This window comes from Meriones unguiculatus, chromosome X, assembly GCF_030254825.1.
Source record: "Meriones unguiculatus strain TT.TT164.6M chromosome X, Bangor_MerUng_6.1, whole genome shotgun sequence".
NCBI classification, from domain to species: Eukaryota; Metazoa; Chordata; class Mammalia; order Rodentia; family Muridae; genus Meriones; species Meriones unguiculatus.
Window position 1 is genome coordinate 140,016,401 of NC_083369.1, and position 25,970 is coordinate 140,042,370.

The 25,970-nt window shown below is 37.7% G+C and overlaps 1 protein-coding gene and 2 pseudogenes across 1 annotated transcript in view; 2 read left to right on the plus strand and 1 right to left on the minus strand.

Annotated features, from left to right (window-relative positions):
- The window catches only part of Ppef1 (protein phosphatase with EF-hand domain 1), a 162,078-nt gene that overhangs the window by 121,375 nt on the left and 14,733 nt on the right, over positions 1-25,970 (plus strand). The window contains exons 10-12 of the mRNA XM_060374989.1: positions 18,319-18,485; positions 21,859-21,895; positions 23,040-23,189. Coding sequence (XP_060230972.1) covers positions 18,319-18,485; positions 21,859-21,895; positions 23,040-23,189 — 354 coding nt within the window. The remainder of the gene's footprint in view (positions 1-18,318; positions 18,486-21,858; positions 21,896-23,039; positions 23,190-25,970) is intronic.
- LOC110542325 (CCHC-type zinc finger nucleic acid binding protein-like) lies at positions 339-14,828 on the plus strand (annotated as a pseudogene).
- LOC110542328 (ubiquitin-ribosomal protein eS31 fusion protein-like) lies at positions 16,872-17,681 on the minus strand (annotated as a pseudogene).

A 25,970-nucleotide genomic window follows, 5' to 3' on the forward strand; every position in this document is an offset into this window, starting at 1 on the left:
TTTGAAAATGCGTTTATTGTCCCTTATCTGCCATCCTCATGACTAGCAAGATTAACCACAGTTTATTTTTTAGCTTCCATATTATCTTGGGCTTCCACTCCGTATGTTGTTTTATGGATAAAATAATGAAATTATCCAAGAACATTTTTATTTATTATATTCTTTCCCCTTCCCCATCTCCAAGATCCTCTGCGTGTATCTGCCAACCCATCACCACGCCCATGTTCTCTCTGTCTTTTCTCTCTCTGTCTGTCTCTCTCTTTCTCACACATATCCAATAGCATTTTAAAGGAATTACATTATAACAGAAATGCAAGGTTTGGTTTCATTCGTCCGTAATGGCAACTTGGCCAAAAATGAGACAGGCCAAGCTAGAAGTAATTCAATGGATGAGGCATTTTGGAAGGAATTTAGATGACACCTCAGGCAGCCTAAACAAGTTTACAGAGCTACCAGGTATGTTCAGAGGAAGTTGGAAGCTCCCCAGGCAGTTGGTTGGTATAGGGATTCCAGACAAAGACTTAATGATAGGGAGCTGAGGGAGTTAGTAAAGAGAACTTCTAGATATAGCCATAGTATTAAAGTAGGGAAGGAAAAGAGGCCAGTATGAGAGGATTGAAGGATTAGAGTGTGCACTAGGGTCAGGGAGTAGCTGCAAGGTCCTTAGGAAGCAGGAGGGGTAAGAAGTTGTAGGAGAAATAGTCCAAGGTGATATAAGAATCTGAGATGGAATCCAGAAAGCAGGCTACAAGGAAGAGTAAAGGACTATCAACAACATGGAGGGCAATTATCAGGAAGTTATATGTGTTGAATGAGTTGACCCCTTGGACCTAGAGCTGAGGAGCTGAGGAAGACATTTAGTCAGAAACCCTGGGTCTGAAAGGAGGCAGGCAAAGTGTTAGACTACTGTGCCCCTGAAGTGTTCATCCTTGTAGGAACACTTTCCAGATGTTGGAGTCAAGGATCAGCAGCATCCTTAAGGTGTGTGTGTGGGGTCCACATTTATGTAGAGAAATATTTCTGGATGAGGCAAATTAGAGAGGGTTTATTTACCATGACATGGGGCTACACCTGGCCAAATTGGAAAGGTGTAGGAAAGGAAGGGTGAAGTGCTGAAGTGAAATCTCAACTTGTCCAGTGTGAAGACTAGTTGTCTGACTTACCACATTCCTTCATACTAAATGTTCAGAAGTCCAGTCCTGCTATTGCTGACAGGTACACTCTGAGGGTGGAGATATGGAGAGCAATAACAAAAGCAATCTGGCAAGTCTTTAGCTAAATACTTTGGTAAATATGTAAAAAGGAAAATGGCTGAGAGTTAAATAGGGACAATGGTCACTAAATTCTAAGACATTTGGAAAAGAAACGTTTTTGAGGGGGATCTGAAGGTATTAAGGTATGATCAGAGATTGAGTCCTGGAGTACAGCTATCAGAACAGAGTACTCTGACAAGATTCTTTAATTGCACTGGCAAAGTGACAAAGAACATACAAAACTGGAAGGTGCTAATACAAAGACTGAACAAGAGGTGGTGGGTGGTAGGAAGTATCATAAAAGGAACTAAAGGTGAAATATAGCGTTCGAATGGAAGCAAGTAACATCTCAGGAGTTCTCTAGTGACATTATTTAGGGAATGGAGATTACAGGCCCTGCAGTAAAAGAGAAAGAAGCTACTCTGGCATGGATTGGGGTAGAAGGAAGGTAAGGCAGCTGTTTGAGGGTGGTATATAAGAGCCAGGGGTTAGAATTTTACCAAACTCAAGGTGAGAAGTTAAAATGCAAATTGGGCATAGAACAAACCATGCACATTACCTGACTGACTTAACAAGGGGAATTAAGGGAAGGACTATTGATGATGGCACGATTTCACTTTGAACCTAGAGGGGGCAGAAGCTCCACAAGGAGACCAATAGAACCAACAGACCCCTGGGACCAGGGGTCTTTGCAAAGACTGATACTCCAACCAAAAACCCATGCATGGAGATAACCTAGACCCCTTGCTCAGATGTAGCCCTTGGCAGCTCAACCTCCAACTGGTACCATAGTAAGGGGAACTCCAGAGGCTGTCTCTGGCATGAACTCAGTGGCTGGTTCTTTGATCACCTCCCCCTTGGGGGGGGGGAATACAGCCTTGCCAGGCCACAGAGGAAGACAATGTAGCCAGTCCTGATAAGACCTGATAGGCTAGGGTCAGAAAGAAAGGGGGAAGAGGACCTCCCCTATCAGTGGACTTGGGGAGGGGTATGGGAGGAGAAGAGGGAGGGAGGGTGAGATTGGGAGGGGCTACAGCTGGGATATAAAGTGAATAAATTGTAATAAATAAAAAAATGAAAGAAAGAAAAAGATTTTACTTTGAGAAACTGACGAGATCTATGTTCAACATGAAGACGATATTAGTAAACTGTATTTCTTGGCTTCTGAGTGAGGGATAAACTCCTGTACTAATACACTTTCATTTCTTGATCATGCTTGTTTTGGTTTCATGCTTGCCAGGATGTGAACCTATTGTGCTCAGTTACTTACTGTGTCTGGGATTCATGGTAAATGAGTTGATTTTAGTAGTGAGTGCCAAAAAGAATATTAGTGGCTGTATTAAGATGATAGGTATGTTGATTTGGTTCACTGTGGTTGCTTTTTCGGTCTTTGTATGTATCTTGTAACACTGTGTTATGTATCAGAAACATAGATAGTAACCTTTACTTTTAAAAGGAAAACAAGAATAATGAGGATAAGGCATTGAGGGCAGAAGGAGTTAGTCACTAACATCATTAGTATTTTCAACTATGGCACAAAAAAAGTGCTGAAAACACACACACACACACACACACGCGCGCGCGCGCGCGCGCGCGCCCTTGCTATGTAACCTAGACTTGGACCTCAATCCCAGGCTGCTCTAAAATTCAGGATGACCCTCCTTAATTATCCTCCTGAGTGCTGAGGTTACAGTGTGAATCACCATGCCCAACTTCTATTACTCCTCCTCTACCTCCTCCTCCTGCTACTACTATACAGGGTCTCACTCTGTTGCATTGATTGGCTTGGAACTCACTATGTAGACCGGGCTGGCCTTGAACTCACAGAAATCCACCTGCCTCTGCCTTTGAGTGCTGAGATTAAAGACATGTGCTACCATGTCAGGCCTCATTATTATTTTAAAGGAATTTGTACTAACTAAATAAAGATATTTTTATCTTATTGGGGAAATGCCTGAAAAGATGTAGAAAAGAAAATGACAAGATACTCTAATGAAGATGGTACAGGGCCTCTTAGCCTAATAAGCAAGTACCTAAGATAATGACAGTGAAATGAAAAGGCAGAACAAAAGATACATCCAAAGAAGTACTCTCTAATTTTAAAAGCCAACATTTTTGACCCTTTCTCTCTTATTTTGGTCTATAATTTAATGCTGAATGATAACAATTTGCATGAAGGTGGAACTACATAAAATCAAAATTCAAACTGTTTGAGAAGCAGTGTTTCAATGTAAGCAAAAGGATACCTCACCTATCAGGTTGTCAAACTTTGGGCTGCATTCCTTTCTTCACTGTCACTCCTTGGTTTCAAATATGATCTTTTGGCATCTTGAAATAGTCATGATTCCATTCAGCTTTACTCAACAGGACAGACCGTAGGTCTTTACTCAAAGATCATTAATCAAATATCAGGGAAACACTTTCTTACACAAGGGCCATCCAGATTTTCCTGTCTAGGTCCTTGTTCCACAGATTAGTTATTAGGAAGGGAAGAGGCAAAAGTCAGATATTATGGCAACAATGAAAACATGCTTCCTTATGGTAAGGGGAGATGTGTAATTATAAAAACAAAAGAGTAAATGACGTAGTAATAGTCCATGAACTAGGACTGGGTAATATTAGTAAGAGTCTTATACTTCTCAAAAGAACCTCAGGGTATTTTCAGATCGATAGCCTCCTTGACCAAGAATGTTTTAGGTTGTGTGACATAGTCTGTTAAGAAGCAAAGGAACAAATGACACACTTTTAAAATTCCCAACCAAAAATGATTAAGGTAAGTCAAACACTATTTTAACTTTTAAAGGTGTAAGTTTCCATGATGTGGACAATTCATATAAACAATGCTTACAGTACGAATGAATATAATTATTGGATCTTAGGTGTGGGAGAATGGGGAAAACTGAAAAAAGAAGAGGAAGATTAATTAAAAGAGCAATGGCTTAAAAAGTAGATAAAAAGGAAAGGATGGAGAATAAAGCAATAACTAGAGAGGTGGTAAGTGGTGGATTATTTTCTGTAGCATCAGATACAAAGCTTTCTGCTTATATCATAGTGGATGCACAGCTATGAGCTAAGCAATCGTTTCTGGACATGGTGGAATTTCTGTAATGGGCTCTGATCTCACTGCAATATTTTGCTCTCAGTGTAACAGTAGCTCATTGAATCCCAGTCCAGTGCAATGCTTCCCTTTAGCTCATTGACAAGAGCTATGGGTTGAGTCATGTTGGTGTGAACCCCCATCTCCAAAACTTGTTTAGAACTAGCTAGTGGTCAAACTTTAATTTATGTATTATTATGCTTTAAAGGAAACAAATTTGAATTTGGGGGAGTAATTTGGTCAACTATATCTTCTTGGGAAATTCTAAAACTAAAAATATCCAATATTTATGTCTTACTCTGGCTTTTTTTTTTCCTTTGCCATCAGCCCTAAAGAAACCAAAAACTTTTCTGTAACAAAAAATTCTTATTCATCTGTCAGTTGGCATTTTGTTATATACTTTCTTCTTCATCAGTTTCTCTATACATTATAATATAAGCAGGGCTATATGCTCAGGCTTGATGCAGGTCAACCAAGTCTGAGAGGCAGTAGTATTACTGGTATGTCTTGCCATTTTGCTTTTCTCTTCCAAGTGGTTGGTTTGGCTCAAGACTTATTTTATGGTGCTGGGAATTGAACCTAGGGCCTCCTACAATTAGGCAGGCACTCTATTACTGACCTATTATATTCTTTATCCTTTGTTTCATTTTTTAAAGAAGTTTGAGACAGGGTCTTAATAAGTTGCTAAGGCCAGCATTAGACTCACTCCAGAGCCCAGGCATGTATTGGACTTGTAATCCTCAGTCTCATCCTCTTTAGTAGCGGGATTACAGTGTCAAGACTTTAGCATTATAAGTGATCATATGCAAACATGAACATTTCTGCTAACTTATTCACTTAATAAGCTTTTTATTTGATCTCTGTGCTACTAAAGGCATAGGCATCATATAAAAACTAGAGCAACATACAAAGATGATTGTTCATTTCATATATATTAAATATCATTTATGAATGAGATAATATGCTAAAACTTAGCAACATAGTATGATTAGGAAGAAATTATTAAGCCATGTATGGTGGCACACGCCTGTAATCCCAGTACTCTGGGAGGCAGAGGAAGGTGTATCACTGAGTTCGAGGCCAGCCTGGTCTACAAAGCGAGTCCACGACAACAAAGGCTATACAGAGAAACCCTGTCTCAAAAAACTAACGTTGGGGAGGCTGGAATTATTGCACTGACAACAATTTAGTGGGAAGTTTGATTGATAAAAAAGACAAGATTCCCTGGGATTAGTTCCTAGTACAGGGATAGAGGTAGGGAACACAAGGAACAAAAAATAGTTGACATTTGTATTTGGTATTTGGAGCTTTAAGGGTACTGGTGGGACACTAACTTCATTGACTTCCTGGATGAAGTGGCTAGTTTTTGAGTTTGAGACAGGATCTTGCTATGAAACCAAGTTTGTCCTCCAACTTACAACAATTCCCCTCATCTTTCCAAAAGCTAGGATTCTAGGTGTGTAGCATCATGCCTGACTTATTTTATTTTATCTTGAAACAGCCTCACTATACAGTCAAGGCTAGCCTTGAACTCAAAATCTTATCCTTTAGAATTCTGAGTACTCCTGAGATTGCAAGCATGTACTACCATTCCCCGGTTAAGGAATGGTATTTTTAGCAAGGCTTTAAAGGAAGTTTAATAATTTAGTAAGGGCCCAGATCATGAAGGAAAGTCTCAAAGGACAAGGAAGATTCTGTTACATACATATTCATATTGCAATAAATTGTGGGTTTCAGATTAATGATTACTATTGAAGAATTGTTCTTAGATTTTAATTTGTTTAGTATTTGATTATCCTATTTTATTTTATTTTATTTTTTGTCATTTAGCATGTTAATACTGAGATACTAACAATAGTTCATAATCCCATCTGGCTTGGGAAATAATTTTTCCCCTTTTAGGTACCATGCTCTTAACCACAAGAGACCTTTGCTAAAAGGGCATTTCTACTTTATATGTCTTCAAATGTAATTTTATCATCAGGTGAAACAATTTACATATCATTAGTTGGGTCATGTTTTTATATTTTATTTTCTGAAAAGGTTAATTCTAATCAGCCACTTTTGCTTAAGTGGAGTGACCAATTTGAAATACTTCATTTAGAACCTCAGCCTTGCTAACATTACAGGATGTTTCTTCTCTCATTGGAAGGAAAGCTTGAAATTGTAGATCAGGTATTAGTGAATTAGTTTATTAAATTGGTGCTGCAAGTGGTGTCCCTGAAGCTGAAAATGAGCTGGACATGGACACAGAGCAGTTAATTAACTCTTAACCCTGTGGCTGCCATACTGAGGCTGTCTGTTGGGATCCATTTTGTCTTGTTTAGCTTTTTCTTCCCCTCATTCCTCCACCTCAGCCTTTTCTCATAATTTTCCCACTGGGAAGGTAATCAAACCCTTTATTTCCCATCACTGGGATACTTCCTGCTGCCCCTGGGATGAAGTGTTTTTCTTTTTTGAGGAGACTAAATCTTCAACATAGAGGTTATAAAAATGAAAATTGCAACATTATGGAGTTGAAGTTGAGAAGTTATTGTTTGATATTCCTCAGGAAAATGGCCAGTTATGTTAAAATAAATTTCAGATGTGTATTGTAAAATGCTTCAGTAGGAAATATGTTAGAATATAGGAAAATCTCTCATTTTTTGTATGCCTATTCAAGTTAATTTTATTCTGCTCCTTTTTAAAAATCCCTTGCAGATCATGAGTGCTTTTCAGAATTGTAGTTATCCCGGTTTTTTTGTTTTGTTTTGTTTTTTTATAATTTTTCACTTAATATCCATGTCATAAGTGATATGTTATTCATTAGCCCTGCAGCATGAGTCTGGGTTGACTGGAATTTTTGCTCATTTGAAAGGAACTGAGAGAGATCTCATTAACAGGTGCCTAAAGAACCTAGAGACTCATGTCATAGGAGACTTAGTTGCCTTACTGCTTGAAGACTAAAATGTTTTCTAACTTAGATTATGCAGAGTAATTTGACTAATTCTAAACCAGCAAGACAGATATATATCCAGATAAATGTTGCCTGGATAAATATAATATCCAGATAAATATAAAAAATGTCCTCTGAGATATTTTTCAGTTTGAATTTATTACTTAATTCATGGGCATTCTTAATTCAAGAGCATTTCTTACAGAAGACCTGTGTTTGGTTCCCAGCACCCACATGACAGTGCACAACCATTTTTAACTCCAGTTTCAGGGAATCTGATGCCCTCTTTTTACCTTTGAAGCCATTACCTTGAGAGGCTTAATACTTAGATGGTCAGTATACATTTAAGATTTCTTTTAATTGTGGGGGTAGGGTGAGGAAGTGTTTGTGTGCATGCCTTTCTGTGTGTGTATGTGTGTGCATGCACGCGCACAGCTTTTGCTTGTATGTATGGAGGCTAGATGTTGACATTAGTGTCTTTCTTTCTCACTTTCCACATATTTTGAGGCAGGGTCTCCCAAAGTAACTGATGCTTACTATTGTCTCTGTCTCTGTCTATTATCATCTTACTTGTTTCTGTTTCCTAGTATTGTAGTATTGTGGTTATACACCTTTACCACCATAGCAATCTTTAAAGTAAGTTTTGAGAAGCTGAACTTGGGTCTTCATGCTGGCCTAACAACTACCTACTTACTGAGTCTTCTCCACAGTCCTCATGTGAAACCTTAATCTTTATTTTTTTCTTTGACTCATTGCTTATCAAGACTACAGCTGTTAATTTCTAAGAATCTTAATTCATGGAGCAAGAACTTTTCTAGTCATATTTTATTTTATTTTTTTTTCTGAGACAGGGTTTTTCTTGTGTATCTCTGGATGACCTGGAACTCACTCTGTAGACTAGGCTGACCTCAAAGTCACAGAGATCCACCTGTGTTTGCTTTCTGAGTGCTGGGATTAAAGGCCACTGCCCAGCTTTAGTCACATATTATTTTTTTATTCCAAATCTTATTAGGTTATGATATAAAAAATGTCCTCTGAGATATTTTTCAGTTTGAATTTATTACAATTTTATTTTATGCCATGTGTAAAGTTAATTTTCACAAAGTTTGCATGGACATCTGAAAATTGTTTTTGTAAAATATTCCTTATATACATAAAATTTATTCTATTTTATCAATTTTGCAATCTTTATTTTAGCTGCCTAAATATGTGTGTTATATATTATTGTAAATAGCAACCTCAATACTTAGTACCTTAAAATTGCAAAGTTTAGAATCTACAAGTTTATATGGGTCTGAAATTTGGGTTTAGCTTAGCTGTATGGTTTTGGCTCAGGGTTTCTCATAGGATTCTAAGTAAGTTATTATATAAGGGTGTGGTCATCTGAGAGATTGACTGGATCAAAAGAACCCATTGTTATGATGATTAACTCATGGCTGGAGAGATAGCCCAGTGGTTAAGAGCATTTCTTGCAGAAGACCTGTGTTTGGTTCCCAGCACCCACATGACAGTGCACAACCATTTTTAACTCCAGTTTCAGGGAATGTGATGCCCTCTTTTTACCTTTGAGGGCATTGCACACATATTGTGTATGTGTGTATGTGTTAGTGTATGTGTATATGTGCGCGTGCGCGCAGACAAGCACTCATACACATAAAATAAAATAAATAAAGCTTTAAATATTTTAAAAGTATGAAAAGGGATGGCTAACTTATATGGCTCTAGGTACAGCATTTCATTTCCTTCCTAAGATGATGGGCCTCTCCACAAGGCTGGCTGACCAGTCTCATAAAAATAGCAATTAGTTTCCCCCAAAATGAGTAATCTAAGCGAGAAAACCAGGAAGCTGCAATGTCTTCTATGACTTAAATCTCCAAGTTTCACATAATCACTTGTATTTTTTTTCTGTTTATTACAAATTGGTCATTAAGTCTGTCTTACTCAAGGGGAGGAAAATTAGACTTTACCTTTTAAAAAAGATTATCAAGATTTTATGGAAATTATTAAAAGCAATAATTCAACATGAGTATTCACTACCTTTGTAGTTTTCAACAATTTATTCTTGTACTTGTGATTAGAATATGAAGCAAATATTTCTTCTTTCGATATTGATTTTGTAATATATATATTTTTTTGAAAAACACATTTTTTCTTATTTCGGTTATCAAGACAGGGATTCTCTATATATCTCTGGCTGTCCTGGAACTCACTTTGTAGACCAGGCTGGCCTTGAACTCAGAGATCCGCCTGCCTCTGCCTCTGGAGTGCTGGGATTAGAGACATGCACCACCGTGCCCAGCTAAATATATATTCTTTTTTAGAAAAATGTTTTATATTTTATTTCTAATTTTTTAATTACACTTTACTCACTTAGTATCCCCCCTGTAGCTCCCTCCCTCCTCCCCTCCCATCCATGCCCCTTCTTCTATCTATCCTCCCCCTTCTCCACGCATGCCCCTTCCTAAGTCCGCTGATAGGGAGGTCTTCTTTTCCTTCCTTCTGATCCTAGTCTATTAGGTCTCATTAGGAGTGGCTGCATTGTCTTCCTGAGTGGCCTGGTAAGGCTGCCTCCCCCTCAGGGGGAGGTCATCAAAGAGCAGGCCAATCAGTTCATGTCAGAGACAGTCCCTGTTCCCATTACTATGGAACCCACTTGAACACTGAACTGCCATGGGCTACATCTGTGCAGGGTTATCTCCATGCATGCTACTTGGTTGGATTATCAGTCTCAGGAAAGACCCCTGTGCTCAGAATTTTTGGTTTTGTTGCTCTCCTTGTGGAACTCCTGTCCTCTCCAGATCTTACTATTTCCCACTTCTTTCATAAGATTCCCTGCATTCTGCCCAGAAGTTGGCCATAAGTCTCAGCATCTGCTTTGATATATTCTGTATGAAATGCTTTTGATCATGTCATAATGAAACCTTGTGATGCTGTTAAATGCTTCATTTTTTTCCCCTGGTTCTAGGTATCATATCCAAGCCTTCTGTGTGCTAAGCAAGTATTCTACCACTAAGGGATATTACTACCATCACCACCTTTTGAATCTATCTTGCTATAGCACTCAAGCTGGCCTTGAACTTGTGCTGTAGCCTGAATTAGCCTAAAACTTGTACTCCTTCTTCCTCTAACCCCCAGTGCTAGGATTATAGATGTATTATACAATACCTAGTTAACATTTTAATCTTAAATTCCATCTTGTCTCTTGTTGCTATTTCCATTCTTGTCTTCTCTTTGTTGTATTTACCTGCTTTCAATCTTCTCTAACCTGTTGGTATATATATTTTCAGAAATATGTACCTGTTTTTGTTTTAATACATCTTTCATATTTGAATGCGAAAATTTAACTCATTTACATGTTTGATTTTTTTCTTCTAGTCTTCTTTCCCATTTATTTTGCTTTATTTTTTATTTCTTTATGTTGTTTTGGTGATTTTCTTTTGCATTATTATTGTCTTTGAACTTTTAAAATTAATTTTAAAGTTGTATTTAAAAATATAATTATTTTCCATTTACATTGATTACTTTCTACATTGATTACTTTCCTATTCTTGGTATTTCTAATATGTCATATATATATTTATTAAGTAGTTATACATTTATTTTATACTATATTTCTTAGTTAGGATTCCTATTGCTATGATAAAATACCACGACCAAAAGCAAGTTGGAGAAGAAAAGGTTTATTTAGCTTACAGTTTTATATCGTAGTCGGGCATTGAAGGACATCAGGACAGGAACTCAAACAGGCAGGAACCTGGAGGCAGGAGCTGATGCAGAGGTCATGGAGGGGTGCTGCTTACTGCCTTGATTCCCCTGGCTTGCTCAGCCTGCTTTCTTCTAGAACCCAGGACCACCAGCCCAGAGGTGGCCCCACCCACAATGGGCTCCCCGCATTGATTACTAACTAAGAAAATATCCTACAGTAGGCTTGCCTATGGTCCAGTCTTATGGAGGCTTTTTTCTCAGATGAGGTTCTCTCCTCTCCTATGACTCTAGCTTGTGTCAGGCTGACATAAAACTAGCTAGCACACCATGATTCTCTTTTACTCAGTATATCATCCATTTCTTATGCTATTTATTTATTTATTTATTTATTTACTTACTTACTTACTTGCGTACTTACTTATTTTTCAGGCCAGGTCTCATGTTATACAGCTTAGGCTGGCTTTGAACTCTCTATGTAGCTAAGGATGACTTTGAATATATGATTCTCTTCTTTCAATGTCTCACATGCAGAAATTACAGGTGACTGCCATCATGCTCAGTTTTGTGTGGGGCTGGGGGATTCATGCATACTAACCTAGCAGTCTGCATCCTCAGCCTTACTTTTTAGATCCTTGACTTTATTAATTTCTGTATATTCAATCTGAATAATATATTGTATTTGTAATTTTAAACAATTTTCTCTTCTGTTTCTAGAATTTCTGCTTACTACTTAAATGCAATTTTGATAATATCATATTGATTTATGTTTAATAATATATTTGAAGGGTAACTGTTCACAGTTGTATTCTTTCCTCTGAGTCTTTCCTTGCCTTGAAGACAATTTGTTACTGTTGTAAATTGGTTGGAGTATTTTGTTGAGTGCTTTCCTTTGTGAAATATATGCAGGCTATCCCTTTGAGTGCAAGCACATTGAACATCGAATACAGTGGCTTTGTATTATCTACTTGTTTGTTCCTCGCAACTGAAACTGTGTTTGGTATACAATAAGCATGCTCATTGCTTTTGTGGTACTAAACTACTACATATTTTTTTCTTATATTTTGAAGAACCTTTGAATCCTTACATATCTGCAAATATTTTTGTGCTATTCTTAGATGCTAATGATGTCTTTGTTGATATAGAACTCTTGTTTCATGGTCCCTTTTTCTCTTTAATTTGTAGATTTTATTATATCATCTTATGCTTTTTTACTTGAAATGAGAAGTATCATACTAGGCTAATTCTTTCTCTCTCTCACTCCCCCCCCCTTTTTTTTTTTTGCATCTTCTAAGACCTTTATCAGGTAATGGAATTTCTCCCCTATTATGCCTAAGAGTCATGAGCTTTTTCAAACATCAAACTGAAATTTCCTTTTAAACATTTGTTTCTAATTGTATGTGTGTTTTTGTTTCTGCACATATGTGTGCATGCATATGAATATGGATACCTATGAGGGTTGTTGTGAGACACCCAATATAGGTGCTGAGCCCTCTGCAAGAGAGACAAGTTCTCTTAACCACTGAGACATCTCTCTAGCTCCTGAAGCCTTTTAGCAATAAAAAAATTTCTTTTAGTATTATTTTAATTATTTCTTCTCCATGAACATGGAATGAGTATTGTTAGCATGTTACTTTTCTCAGTTTGGTTTTGAGCACTCACTTCTCTCTTTATCTCTCTTTCTTACTCTCTCTGTCTCCCTCTGTCTGTCTCTCTCCTTCCTTCCCTTCTTCCTTCCCTTTTTCCTCCATGCCTCCCTTTCTTCCTTCCTTCACTTTATTGTTATTTTCCTTCATTTTTTTCTAATGGGGTCCCATGATTCTCAGGCTGGCCTTACATACTCAGTATGTAGTCAAGGATGACACTGTATTCCTGTTATCCCTGCCTCTGTCTCACACCCAAATGCTGGGATTCTGGGTGTGGAACACCGTGCATGGCTACTACTCATTCTTTATGAATTCTATCTTTTTTCCCTTTTAAAAATCTGTTTGTACTTTCAAGCCAGTAATATATTTCAACTTTTCTTTAGTTATCTCTATCTAATCCATTAATTTTTAAAACTTGAATAGCATATTTTGATCCCATGAATTTCAAAACCAAAATGAAAATCAAACAAACAAAAGCACAGAATCAGAAACTATACTATACAGGAAAAAAAAAAAAAAAAAAAAAAAACAGTAAGGTAAAAATCCTCTCCCCCCCCCATTTAAAAAAATGCATTACTACCAACAAAAACCCAAAGAGACAAACAAAAAACAACTACAAAACCACCATTGAGCTGATTTTGTGATGGCCATCTATTGCTGGGCCTGGGCCAGTACTTAAGTGTGAGACGCCGTTGGAGAAAACTAATTTTTCCTTTGCCAGAAGTTGCCAACTGGGAATAGCTTATTGGCTAGGGATGGAAGTTCCTGTCTACTTTCCCATTTTAGTGCTAGAATGCTTTCTGGCTTGGACCTGTGCAGGTCCTGTGCTATGGCCTCTGTGAGTTCATATGTGCATTGGTCCTGTTATGTTATAAGGCCTTGTTTCCTAGGTGTCCTCCATCCCCTCTGACTCTTATAATCCTTTTGCCTCCTCTTCTACAGAGTTTCCTGAGCCCTGGTGGACGATGAAAAGTTTGATAGACATATCCCATTTAGCACATTAAGCATCTCATTTTGAGGTCTCTCTCTTCTGCATATTGTCCAGTTGTTGGTTTCTGTATTAGGCAGTATTTGTTCTTAACTGCTGAGCCATCTGTCCAGCCCTTCCCATGATTAAAAAAAAAAAAACTTTTATTCTTTATACATACCTTATAATTTTCTTCTGAAATAACTGCCCTTTGTTCTTTGACTTTTGTTACATAGAAACAGTTCCCACACTTTTGCAAGTAAGATCCAACATTTCATGAAGCCCAGATAGTGCTGGCCTCTCTATATGAAGCAGGCATGCCTTAGCTGTGGGTTCCTTCTTTCTGTTCAGACTTAGTTCTTCCATATCCTCGCCTTGGGGCTCTCTGCTGCTGATTCCTTAGCCTCTTTCAGAGCCTGTACATCTCATTAGAGTCTGCCATTCCTCTCAGCTATGTGTTCCAGCTGGAGGCTAGGAGAAGGAAGAATATTAAAGGTACAGAATCCTTCTCTTTTTCTGTAAGTTTTGATGAATATAGCTTATATTTTTGTAGCAGTTTACACCATAAACTATTAAGAAAATGTGGCAGACCCACATGTGGCACAAGCAAGGACCCTGAAAATGAACACTTACTACTTTGTGAATCGCCTTCCTGGGCCTGTGTCTGAGTCTCCACCACTGTGGGCAGCTCAGACATCAAGCTCTAATTGCAGCTCTGAGCAGCAATGAGTGCTTCAAGTGTGGATGATCTGGCCACTGGGCCAGGGAATACCCTACTGGTAGAGGTTGGGGTCATGGAATGAGAAGTCACGGCAGAAGGTTCCAGTTTGCTTCCTTGTTTATTCCTGATATCTGTTACCACTATGGTGAGTCTGGTCATCTTGCCAAGGATTATGATCTTCAGGAGAATGCCTGATATAACTTTGGTAGAGGTGGCCACATTGCTAAGAACTGTAAGAAGCCCAAGAGAGAGTGAGACCAATGCTGCTACAACTGTGGCAGGCCAGGCCATCTGGCTCATGACTGTGACCACGCAGATGAGCAGAAGTGCTACTCTTGTGGTGAATTTGGACATATTAAAAAACACTGCACCAAGGTGAAATGCTATAGTTGTAGTGAAACTGGCCATGTAGCCATCAGTTGCAGTAAGACAAGTGAAGTCAACTGTTACCCCTGTGGTGAGTAAGGGCATCTTGCACAGGATTGCACAATTGAGGCTACAGCCTAATTATTTTTCTTTGTTGCCCCTCCTTTGATGGTTGTATTATTTTCTCTGAATCCTCTTCACTGGCCAAAGGTTGGCAGATAGAGGCTGTTCCCAGGCCAATGAGCTTTACTTGCAGTGTAAATGGAGGAAAAGGGTGAAAAAAAAAAAAAAAAAACACCTGAATTTCTGCATTTAACTACAAAAAAGGTTTATGTTTAGTTCGGTAGAAGTGTTATGTATAATGCTTTGTTAAAGAACCCCCTTTCCGTGCCACTGGTGAATAGGAATTAATGAATGGGAAAAGTTCAGTCAGACCAGTAGACCATTCTGGGTTTGAGTGCATTCCCATGTATGAGGTAAAACCAATTCTGGAAGTGTCTGAGCTTCCATAAATAACTTTAATTTTTAGCATAATGACGGCCTTGGATTGTCTGACCTCAGAAGCTATTAACATTGATTAACATCTGCATCGGGCCCTCATAGAATATACAGTTGAGCGGGAGTAAACTGAAAAGACAAACATGTTAATGGCTATGCCAGGGAAATTGTGATAAAAGCCTAACAATGGAGGAGCTTCATCCCAGTGTTGATGCTGGACATATAGATTGTGAAGGCAAAGGTGTAGAACACATTTTTTTTTCAAAGACTAAATCTACACAGAGTAAACATCGATACTCAGAGTTAGCACAATTTGGAGCTATTCAGGAATTGCAGAGAAATGCATTTTCACAGAAATCAAGATGTTATTTTTGTATACTATATCACTTAGACAACTGTGTTTCATTTGCTGTAATCAGTTTTTAAAAGTCAGATGGATAAAGCAACTGAAGTCCTAGAAAATAGAAATGTAATTTTAAACTATTGCAATAAAGCTGGAGGAGAAAGGGGAGTTAGAAAAAAAAAAACTGTTAAGAAAATGTAAAGTAATGTAATCTTAAAAATAGAAATATCATGGAGGTCATAATGTATGAATCTCTTTATTTGTGTGTATGATTTGTATGGAATTATTTGTATAGATAATGTTCAGTTCCCAAATATTACTGCATGGTAATTAAAGAGGGGTGCCATTGCCATTTGCAGAGGAAGAAAAGGTTAAAAATTTTCTCAGAGATAACTATGTATACATAGAGCCAGAATGTGATATTGGTTATCTTATTACAATATGCCACTGCTTCCCACCCCACTTACCTTCACGATATATAATATACTTTGTAAATGATTTTTAAAATCTCTTAAGTCATGGGTTATAAACCTGTATTGTTTTAAAACTTTTTATACTGAAATGTATGAAAATATATAAAATGCCTGTAAATGGAAGAATGTTTAATAGAAAATAGTAAGATTTTTCTTACATTTTTGAAATCTAACAAAAGAACTAGAATATAGTTTGAAACATTAAAATAATTGGAATATGTGTATACTTTCCTGAATATGACATTTCAGATGGAAAGTGTATATTTTGGCATAACTTTTCTTGTTGTAAAACATTTTAACACATTCGATTGTATCTTGCTGTGAAGTAGAAATGCACTTGGCTATTTACTTATCAAGTATGACACTGAGAAAATGTAACCATGTCGTACATATTTGTTTTGTTTTAGACTTTTATAGTGAAGGACTGAACAAGTTAATAACTATTTTAAAAACTAGTGCTTTCCTTTAGACTCAGTTTCTTAATACATACTGGGTAGAGGCACCAGGTATGGCTATATCTGTTCACTGGTATATCAGTTCTATCCCAATCATATCATATACCACCATCCCCTTTCCTGAGTTCTTACATGTTCATTATCACAGATGACTTGGCAAGGGATACATTGTCATCTCCATTTTGCAAATTGAGAGAATTACAACCCAGTGAAGTTTAATATAGGGCCCTTTGAATGAAAATGTCATGACTGTTGGTTTAATGTTTTTCTTTGGATAGAAGTGTCCCTGTTTTCAAAGAGAAGGGCAGGATATGATATGCACTTTTTAATAGTTACATTATGTGTTTTCTTCTTTTTTTCCAGTTCCTTTTTTTAAAATTTTTTCAGTCACTTCTTTTTACTAACTCATACTGAACTACTTGTCTTCTAATTTGTTGAAGCAGTAAGTCAGATAATACTTGCCATAGTAATGTCTGTCAAAGCGGCTGGCTATGAAAACCCCAGCACCACATTCACCAGAAGGACAGTCTCAACAAAATGGACTAATTTTGACATTTTTCATCCACCCTTATAGTATTTTAGCACAGCCAACTTTGCCTTCTTCCTCTTATGGTTATTCTTCTTGGGAATGGTGTAAGACTTCTTCTTTTTCTTAGCACCAAAATGAAGTCTCAACACAAGATGAAGGGTGTGCTCCTTTTAAATGTTGTAGTCAAATTACAGCTATCTTCCAGCTGCTTACCAGCAAAGAGCAGCCTCTGCTGATTAGAAGGAATTCCTTCCTTATCCTGGATCTTGGCCTTTACATTTTCTCTAGTATCCAAGTTTTCAACCTCCAGTGTGATGGTCTTCCCTGTAAGGGTCTTTGCATCTTGGCAGAGGCTCCACTGCAGATGGTGGATTAGAAAAGGATGTGTTTTCTTTCTTATTGTATATTTTTCCTATAATATATTCTGACCACAGTTTCCCCTAACCCAAGAGGATATCTACTTTGGTAGGACAAATTCTAGTTCCTTTCAGAGAAAATTCATGGTATATGATGAGCACAATAAGCAATCTCTATCTTGCTTGAAATCTCTCTGTCCTGGGCTCATTCTTTGATTCTAGGTCCCTTGCAAGTTATATGCCTTGGAAGCTCAAGCCAGTGAGCAGATTCATTCCAGTGGTGGCGGGGGGGGGGGGGGGATACTTGGCCTCTTTTCTGTTTCAGCACGAACAAACACATAAACCTTATTTTAAAAAGGGCATTCTTAGGTTATCTCCATGCATAGTCCTTGGTTGGAGTATCAGTCTCAGGAAAGACCCCTGTGCTCAGATTTTTTGGTTCTGTTGCTCTCCTTGTGGAGTTCCTGTCCTCTTCAGATCTTACTGTTTCCCACTTCTTTCCTAAGATTCCCTGCACTCTGCCCAAAGGTTGCCATAAGTCTCAGCATCTGCACCATGGCAGTTCAGTATCCAAGTAGGTTCCATTATAATAGGAACAGGGACTGTCTCTGACATGAACTGATTGGCCTGTTCTTTAATTACCTCCCCCTGAGGGGGAAGCAGCATTACCAAGCCACAGAAGAAGACACTGCAGCCACTCCTGATGAGACCTAATTGACTAGGATCAGAAGGAAGGAAAAGAAGACCTCCCCTATCAATGGACTTGGGGAGGGGCATGCATGCAGAAAGGGGAGGAAGGGAGGGATTAGGAAGGGAGGAGGGAGGGAACCACAGGGGGGATACAAAGTCAATAAAGTGTAATTAATAAAGAATTAAAAAAAGAATCTAACAAAGAAACGAAAGAAAATCACAACAGAGTAAAAAAAAAAAAAAAAGCATTCTTTTAACTCCTTGTTTTCTTTCCTCTCCTTCCACAGAATGGCCTACCTTCGGAAAGAAATCCGTATGTTTTCAATGGTGATTTTGTAGATCGAGGAAACAATTCCATGGAGGTTCTAATGATCCTGCTTGTTAGTTTTCTTGTCTACCCCGCTGACCTACTCTTGAATAGAGGGAACCATGAAGACTTTATGATGAATTTGAGGTAACATTTATTTTAGACTTCATCTTTTAATCCCCCTCTGGGATTGCCTATCCCAGATGATAGGTGTAGATGAAGCTGTATAGAAGGAATGAGAAGATGAATTTCAAGGACAATCTCCATGTTCTCCACCTTGTTCACCAACCCCAGCCTTTCAGCTGAGAGTCAGCTACTTTGAAGCCCTCCTCTTACTTCTTCTTCCAGCCCTGTATTTCCTATTCCTCTTTATTAAATTTTTTATTTTTTGCTTTTTTTTTCATAGTCCAAATTACATGCTGGGTAGACATGTTAGGTCAGGTTTTTAAGTATGATAAGTTGTGTGAAGTAAACTCAGAAGTTTCTGTTGTTTTTCCCAGCTTGCTTCAAATTCTGACTCAGAAGCTAGCACAGTGTTTTACATTGATGTGTGTATTTTTTTTTGTGTCCTGGTAATTGCTTCTGGCATAGTTGTTCATAAACATTTTTTAGAGTACCTGTAACATAGTATTTGTACTATGTGACGCACTGGAGAGTTGAGGGATAAAGACTTCTTAAACTGTGTAAGAATTCTGTCTGAAAGGCGCAGTAGGTAATAAATGTTCCCTTCTTTCTTTTTCTTTTCTTTTTATGGAAAAATAGAAATCAATTTGTTCTAGAAAATAGAGGTTATAGAATGTACCATGCTTTGGGTACTAGGCTTTCAGGTGCTGTGATCAAAGCTCAAAGATCACTTTTGTCTTTAGGGCAGTCTCAACAGCTGACTCAAGTATAGAGTTTTAGTTCTAATTCTTGAGGTGTAAAAGCAAATGCAAAGAACTATAAAGAACAAGAATCTAGAAGTATCATCAGAAATTTATCTTCGTGCTGAAGGAAAGCTGAACAAACTATAGGGAGCAAGCCAATAAGCAATGATCTTCCATATCCTGTATTCAGGTTTCTGCTCTGAGTTCCCTTCATGATGGACTGTGATTGGGATATGTATGCTGAAATAAACCCTTTCCTCTCTAAGTTGTCTTTGGTCATAATGTTTTATCACAACAATAGAGACCCAATTAAGACAGTGTTTGGTAGGGATGAAGATGTAAAAGATGGTTGAGTGTTGTGAAGGACTTTGAGCATGTATCTAAAGATAAGAGTACCACTGAAGAATATTATGCCTATTTTTAAAAAGAAGAGTTATTTAGAAGAGGGGCAAGAATGGATACAGTGATGTCAATTAGGAAGTAGTTGAAGAAATTGTAGCTTCCTATTTAGACTAGTATGATGGCAATGGAGAGGAAAAAAATAGATTTAACAAGACTTTGGTCAAAAACAGTTTATGGCTTAATAATCTGATATCAAGAAGAATTAATCAAGGATGAGCAGGCTTGAGTTTAAAGGCATAACAGTATCATTCTAAAAGGGAATAAATTCAGTCTGAGATAGGTTTATTTGATGTATGAGACAGATATGAAGTGTAACCTGGAGTGTTACCCTATAGTATTGACACTAGATAGTAATTAAAACTCTGGCTTGCCAGGGGTGAGAGTACTAAGGAAGAAAGTGAAGGCAATAGATGGCCTAGGAAAGAATCTGAAAAAATAATTCTAATAATGAAGGTTATGTGAAAAAAAAAACTTGTGAGGTAGTTTTAGAATACCCTGGAAGTTTACTTTCACAAAATGGAAGGGAGGAATTTCTCTAGAAGGATGGTACAGCTAATTATAATTAGTGTTTCCTACAAGTTCAGAAAGGTAAGGATGTTCTTACTTTTTCTGTTGCTGTGAAAGACACCATGACCAAGGCAATTTATAAAGGAAGGTGTTTAATTAGGAACTTGCTTACAGTTTCTGAGGGTGAGTCTATGACCATCATGTTGGGAAGCATGGAGGTAAGCATGCAGGCATGGTACTTGAGAAGTAGCTGAGAGCTTATATTATCCACAAGCAACAGACAAAGAGGAGAAAGAGCAAGTATGAGAGAGAAACAGACAGAGGACAGAGGCAGACCCAGAAACAGAGAGACAGGAACAGAGGGAGACACACACAGAGGGAGAGACAAAGAAAAAGGATACAGACAGAGACACAGACAGACAGATAAAGAGAGACAGAAACAGAGACAGACTGACAGACACACACGGAGGAAGAGACAGAGACACACAGAGAGAAACAGACACATACACAAACACACATGCACACACACATAAAGAGAGAGAGAGAGAGAGAGAGAGAGAGAGAGAGAGAGAGTGAGAGAGAGAGAATGGGCCTGGATTGGGCTTTTGAACCTCAAAGCCAACCCCCAATGATAACACCTTCTCCAGCAAGGCTATGCTTTCTTTTTTTTTTTTTCAATGCAGTTTATTCAGGAACCTTGAACAATCATCTGACCCTGGGGAAAGCCAGCCCACAGCTTAAAATAGCCTCTGGGTAGCCAACCCAGGCGTGCCACGTGGGCAAGGCTATGCTTTCTAATCCTTCCTAAACAATATATCAAGTAGGAACCAAACATTCAAATATATGACCCTATGGGGCTCATTCTCATTCAGACCACCACATATAGCAAGATGTATGTTGGTCCAACAATGTGACATCTTTGGTGAGTACAGGGAGGGAATTCATCTTGAAAAATATAGTTTTATACTGGAGAAACCTGACATCATGTGGTCTGTATGGAAAAAAGTGGTGAGTGTGCTTTGTTCCTACTTTATCTATTGGGGATTAATAGTACACATTCTTATCTAGGTGTGGTGTTATATACCTTTAATTCAAGCACCCAGGAGGTGGAGGTGGATTCAAGGAGCTCCTAGTTGACATAGCAAATTCTAGTCCAGTCTACATGAAAAGAATATAGAATATTCTCCTAAAGCAAGAAAATGTAATTGAAAATATCTGTTAGCTTTTGTTATCCACACATTAAAATTCTCAATACTTTCTGTTAAAACCTTTAGTGCCATTCATTTAATCACATGATCCATGTCAGAAAAGGAATGGAGACCCAACTTATCTTAAATGCTTTTTTTTTTCTTTCTTACTCTTTTCCTTTTTTCTAGTCATTCATTTTGAGTCATCAGATGTCTGAGCAATGCCATCTAGATGAAGTCTTCTCCATACTGCTTCCTCCATCATAGCACACCTCTCAAAATACTTGTAGCCTTTACATAGCCCCTGTTATACATTTGTTGTCTTACAGCTCTACAAGTATCTGTTTTTTTTTTTTTAATCCAGATATACTCTAGGCTTCTTGAGAGGGGAGGTAGTGTCATTGGTTGCTTTTATTCTTTCTCAAAATGCTCCAGAAAGACTGTGATAAGTATTTCAACTGAAGTCTACAGTCTCTTGAGTTTTGACTATTTGATAATAATGAGACACAAGTGGCTCTCCTTCTTGCAATAATTAATAGTTTAAGATCTGTTTTTCAGATACGGTTTTACAAAAGAAATTCTACATAAATACAAGGTAAGACTCGTACTTGTTTTGCTGTGGGGGAAAAAAAAAGCCAAGCAAAGACCATATTGTTGCTTGAGGAAAGGTGAGGGGGCTAATGAAGGGGATGGGGGAAAGGGGGGGAGGGAAGGTGGGATTGAGGAAGTTGAGGGAGGGAACTTTAATTGGGATATATAATGAATAAATTATGAAGAAAAGAAAATAAGAGGCAGCCAAAATAAGGGGGGCATGGGGAGTTTTCCTATAGCATAGAACTAGAGGTAGTTATTAGAAATCTATAAAATATATTGGATTTCAATATTATTGTTGTAACAGGTCATGTTGCATTATTAAAGTACTGGATCGATCACACGGGGAAAAAAGAATATGTGCCAATAAAATAATAAGCACAGCAGGGAACCCTCACCATGATAGAATCTTAGATTTTTCTTTTTCATTGTGACTTGGATCAATTTCAACATAGATATGATCATATTATGTTGCTTTAGAGATACCTATCCAGACATTTTCATTCAGGTGTAGCACAACAGGGAGACAGAGAAATGACCAATATGAAGGAAGGGATTTTCTTCAGCTACCTAATTGCAGGAGGCATGGTATGCCACACTAAGGATACCACAGAGGGAATTACCAGAGTTGGACAGAGATAGATGGAGCCAGAAGCAAAATACAAACAAGGACCCTCTCTAGGGAGACAAAGAACAAAACCCCTCGATGAATTTGAGTTGCAAGTTGAGTAGTTAGCACAATGGCATCCAGCTGTAGGGTATAAGGGTTATCACTATTTGTCACTATTTGTCTACTGGTTTGATCTGTGTTGATTAGCACATCAGAGTGGGTCTGAGTTAGAACCCAGGAAAAGAATTCTTCAAACTGTGGAATTTGAAATGGTGGGTTTGTACGTGAAAATAGTAATTTAAGATCTCCAGAAATTAACCCTGAGGGGGGCAGTCTCCTCTATGAGCAAGGCCCCAAGATGTCAAAGTATCAAAAATATAAAATGAAAAAAAAATTCCATGCTAAATACCCATGGTTGATGGCTCCCTGCTGGCTTTCTTTGGTTGGCATAAAAACTTGTTTTTAATATATATATTGAGACTATTCACTTAACTGCACATATCAGGAAAATAAAATGTAATAAAGCTCTTACTTACAGATACACGGAAGAAAAATCTTGCAAATCCTAGAAGAAGTCTACACATGGCTCCCAATTGGTACAATTATTGACAATGAAATCCTGGTTATCCATGGTGGGATATCAGAATCCACAGACTTGAGTGTACTCCACCAAATACAAAGAAATAGAGTAAGAAGTAATATGTGCATGAGGTTTATAATGGAATATGCTGCTTTTTATTTGTCATTTTAAATAGATATGTACTTTGGTGGTTGTAACTGAGAAAATTAGTAAAAGTCTTAAGAAAAGCTATGATTGATTGTATGACAACTAGGTGGTGGTTCTATATAGAGTACATTTTTAAAAAAATAGAAGTCATGTTGAAAATGGAAAAACGGGGATACATTAGCACATGAGATACTTTCTAAAAGTGAGTTTTTTAGAAGTAAAGTTTAAATGTATTCACTTACATTGTGGCAAAAGAAACACAATTTAACACTGTAGTCTTTTGTAAAAATGTAAATTTAGCTCCTTGGCACTGAGTGCATTACCATTGAGCTACTGTTACTGCTGTGATCACCAGCCATTCATAGAACTTCCTTGAGTGAAACCATGCCCATTAAACAGGAATTCCTCCTTCCCTCTCCTAATTCTGATGACCAACATTTTGTGTAGGAGTTCTAGGTAACTCATGTAAGTCGAACCATATAGAAATTTATTTCTAAATTGTTATCATGTTCCTTTATTTCAAGTGAGCAAAGTAACTATCTTCAGATTATTTTTAACTCTAAGCAACCATATTAAATTCAACCCAGCCAGGACAAGGACCTGTATAGACTCTCTCAGAGAACTAGCTCTATGGGGCCTGTAAAGATTCCATACCTACGTTTAGTTCCTGCAGTGAACCTTATACACAACTAGAGCCATCTTCTTCCTTTACCAGAACCCCAAGACTAGAATTTGGGCATGAGGACTGGTAGCAGCTGTAGAACAGATGCTAATGTATGGCCCAAGTGGGAAACATGAGCTACTGACTCTAAAGGCCAATAATCAATATCTAATCAGTCTGGGAAGATGGGGTCTGAAACTTGTAGTTGATCTGATAGAGATAGAAATGTGATCTCAATTGCACATTGAGGTTTGGGAATGTCCATACTTTTATACACATGTGAATGATATCACTAATCTTTCACTTTTCACTTTACTACAACGTCAACACTAGATCATGTCTCCTTTATACACTCTCCAGCCCTTTATACATATCTTTCATAAGTTACCAAATTTAAGTAAGGAACAGTGATATTGTTTTCTTACTAAATTCTTGTGCTTTTCCAATCCCTGTCAGAACCCCAGTACTTGGGATGCAATAAGTATTTCTTATTCATTGAATGCTTCTTTAGAAATTTAAGACGAAAGCAGGGAAAAATAAAAGTAGATAGGAACTTTCTTAGAATCCCTTTTCCTAGTATATGGAGATACCCTGAGAGGAGCAGTATCTACTATGATCAAGATCCCAAGTTGTCAAAGTATTAAAAATACAGATAAAAAGCTCCCCGTGAAACTAACCTGATGGCAATCTCCATTCTAGATTCATTAAAAACATTTTGTATAGTAAGCAGAATAGAGGTCAACAGTGAGAAATAAGATTCTGTAAGACAGAGGCTCTGGTTTGGTAGTCTTCAAATTCCCAGTCAGGAGTATAGAAAAGGATGGTTAGTAGGACTCTCAAGAAAAATTGGCTGTGTGGTACCTTCTGGCAATCTATAGGGAAAGTATCCCAATCCTAAATAGCTTTGGAAACTGCAGATCTACATGTTCTTAAGGGACCAGGAGGCCTTGCCTAGTAAGCTAATCAGAAATGAATTATGTGGGCATAAACCTAGAGGCTTCTACCAAACTAAGGTCATTTGCTTGGAGAAGAGTAAGGTAGGCTATGAACTAGTGATTAATAGCTGAGATTTAGTTTCTAATCCACTTTATGAGGACTCTATAGAATAAGACTGGGTTTTAGTTTTTAAAAATAAAAATAGAACAATTTCATACCATAGTTTATTGGAGAAATTAAGTATCTGTTATAGAAAGCTGCCCATCACTGAACTATGACCACCAGGTGTATCAAAAGGATTATTTTTATGTTGCTTTTTGTGGACCAGTGAAATGGTTTTTTGAGTAAGGATTCTTGTTCCCAAGCCTAGCAAACTGAGCTCAATCCTTGGAACTGACATGGTGGAAGGAGAGATCTAACTCCTACAAGTTGTCTCTGGCCTCCACATACATGCTGTAGAGGGTGGTGTGCACATACACACTAAATAAATAAATAATATGTAAAAATGTTTTAATTGCTTTGTGTGAATATATAATGCTTATAAGAGACAAGATCCAAATCTCAGGTTATAAAAGTAATCCAGTGAGTTTATCATGTTATATTTCTAAAAACATTTTCTTTTTCAAAGAAACAGGTTTGCCGCTCTGATTAGGCAAAATGATCAGTTGCTGACAGGTCTAGCTAAGGACTCTGCTGAATTTAGTTTGAAGGGCTTCTAAGCTTTTTAACCTGTGTCCGCTGTGAGAACGCTCATAGATATGGATGTGGTTTCTTTTCTTGGAAAGTACAACAAAATCAAATGCATAACCCCTTTGAAAAGATGTTTCTTAACTCCTCTGAGCCTCAGGTATAGAGAAAGGCATTTTCTAGTTCCTTCGACAATGCCTTACAACAAGTCTAGCATACACACATGTGCCTCTGGATTCCCTTAGAATTTCTGATGTGAAGCTTCTGCTGTAAGGTAGCATTTTTAATTGCAAACTGCACAAAATATTTTACTAGACCTACCTTATAGACATTAGTAAATTAGCAGTGCATGTGAGGCAGGTGAGATGAAAAGAGGGGCTATGTGTTTCTTCAGGGTTGAGGCACAGCCTAGACAGATTACCAACTGGAACTGAAGTATCTACATCCAGTATTTAACT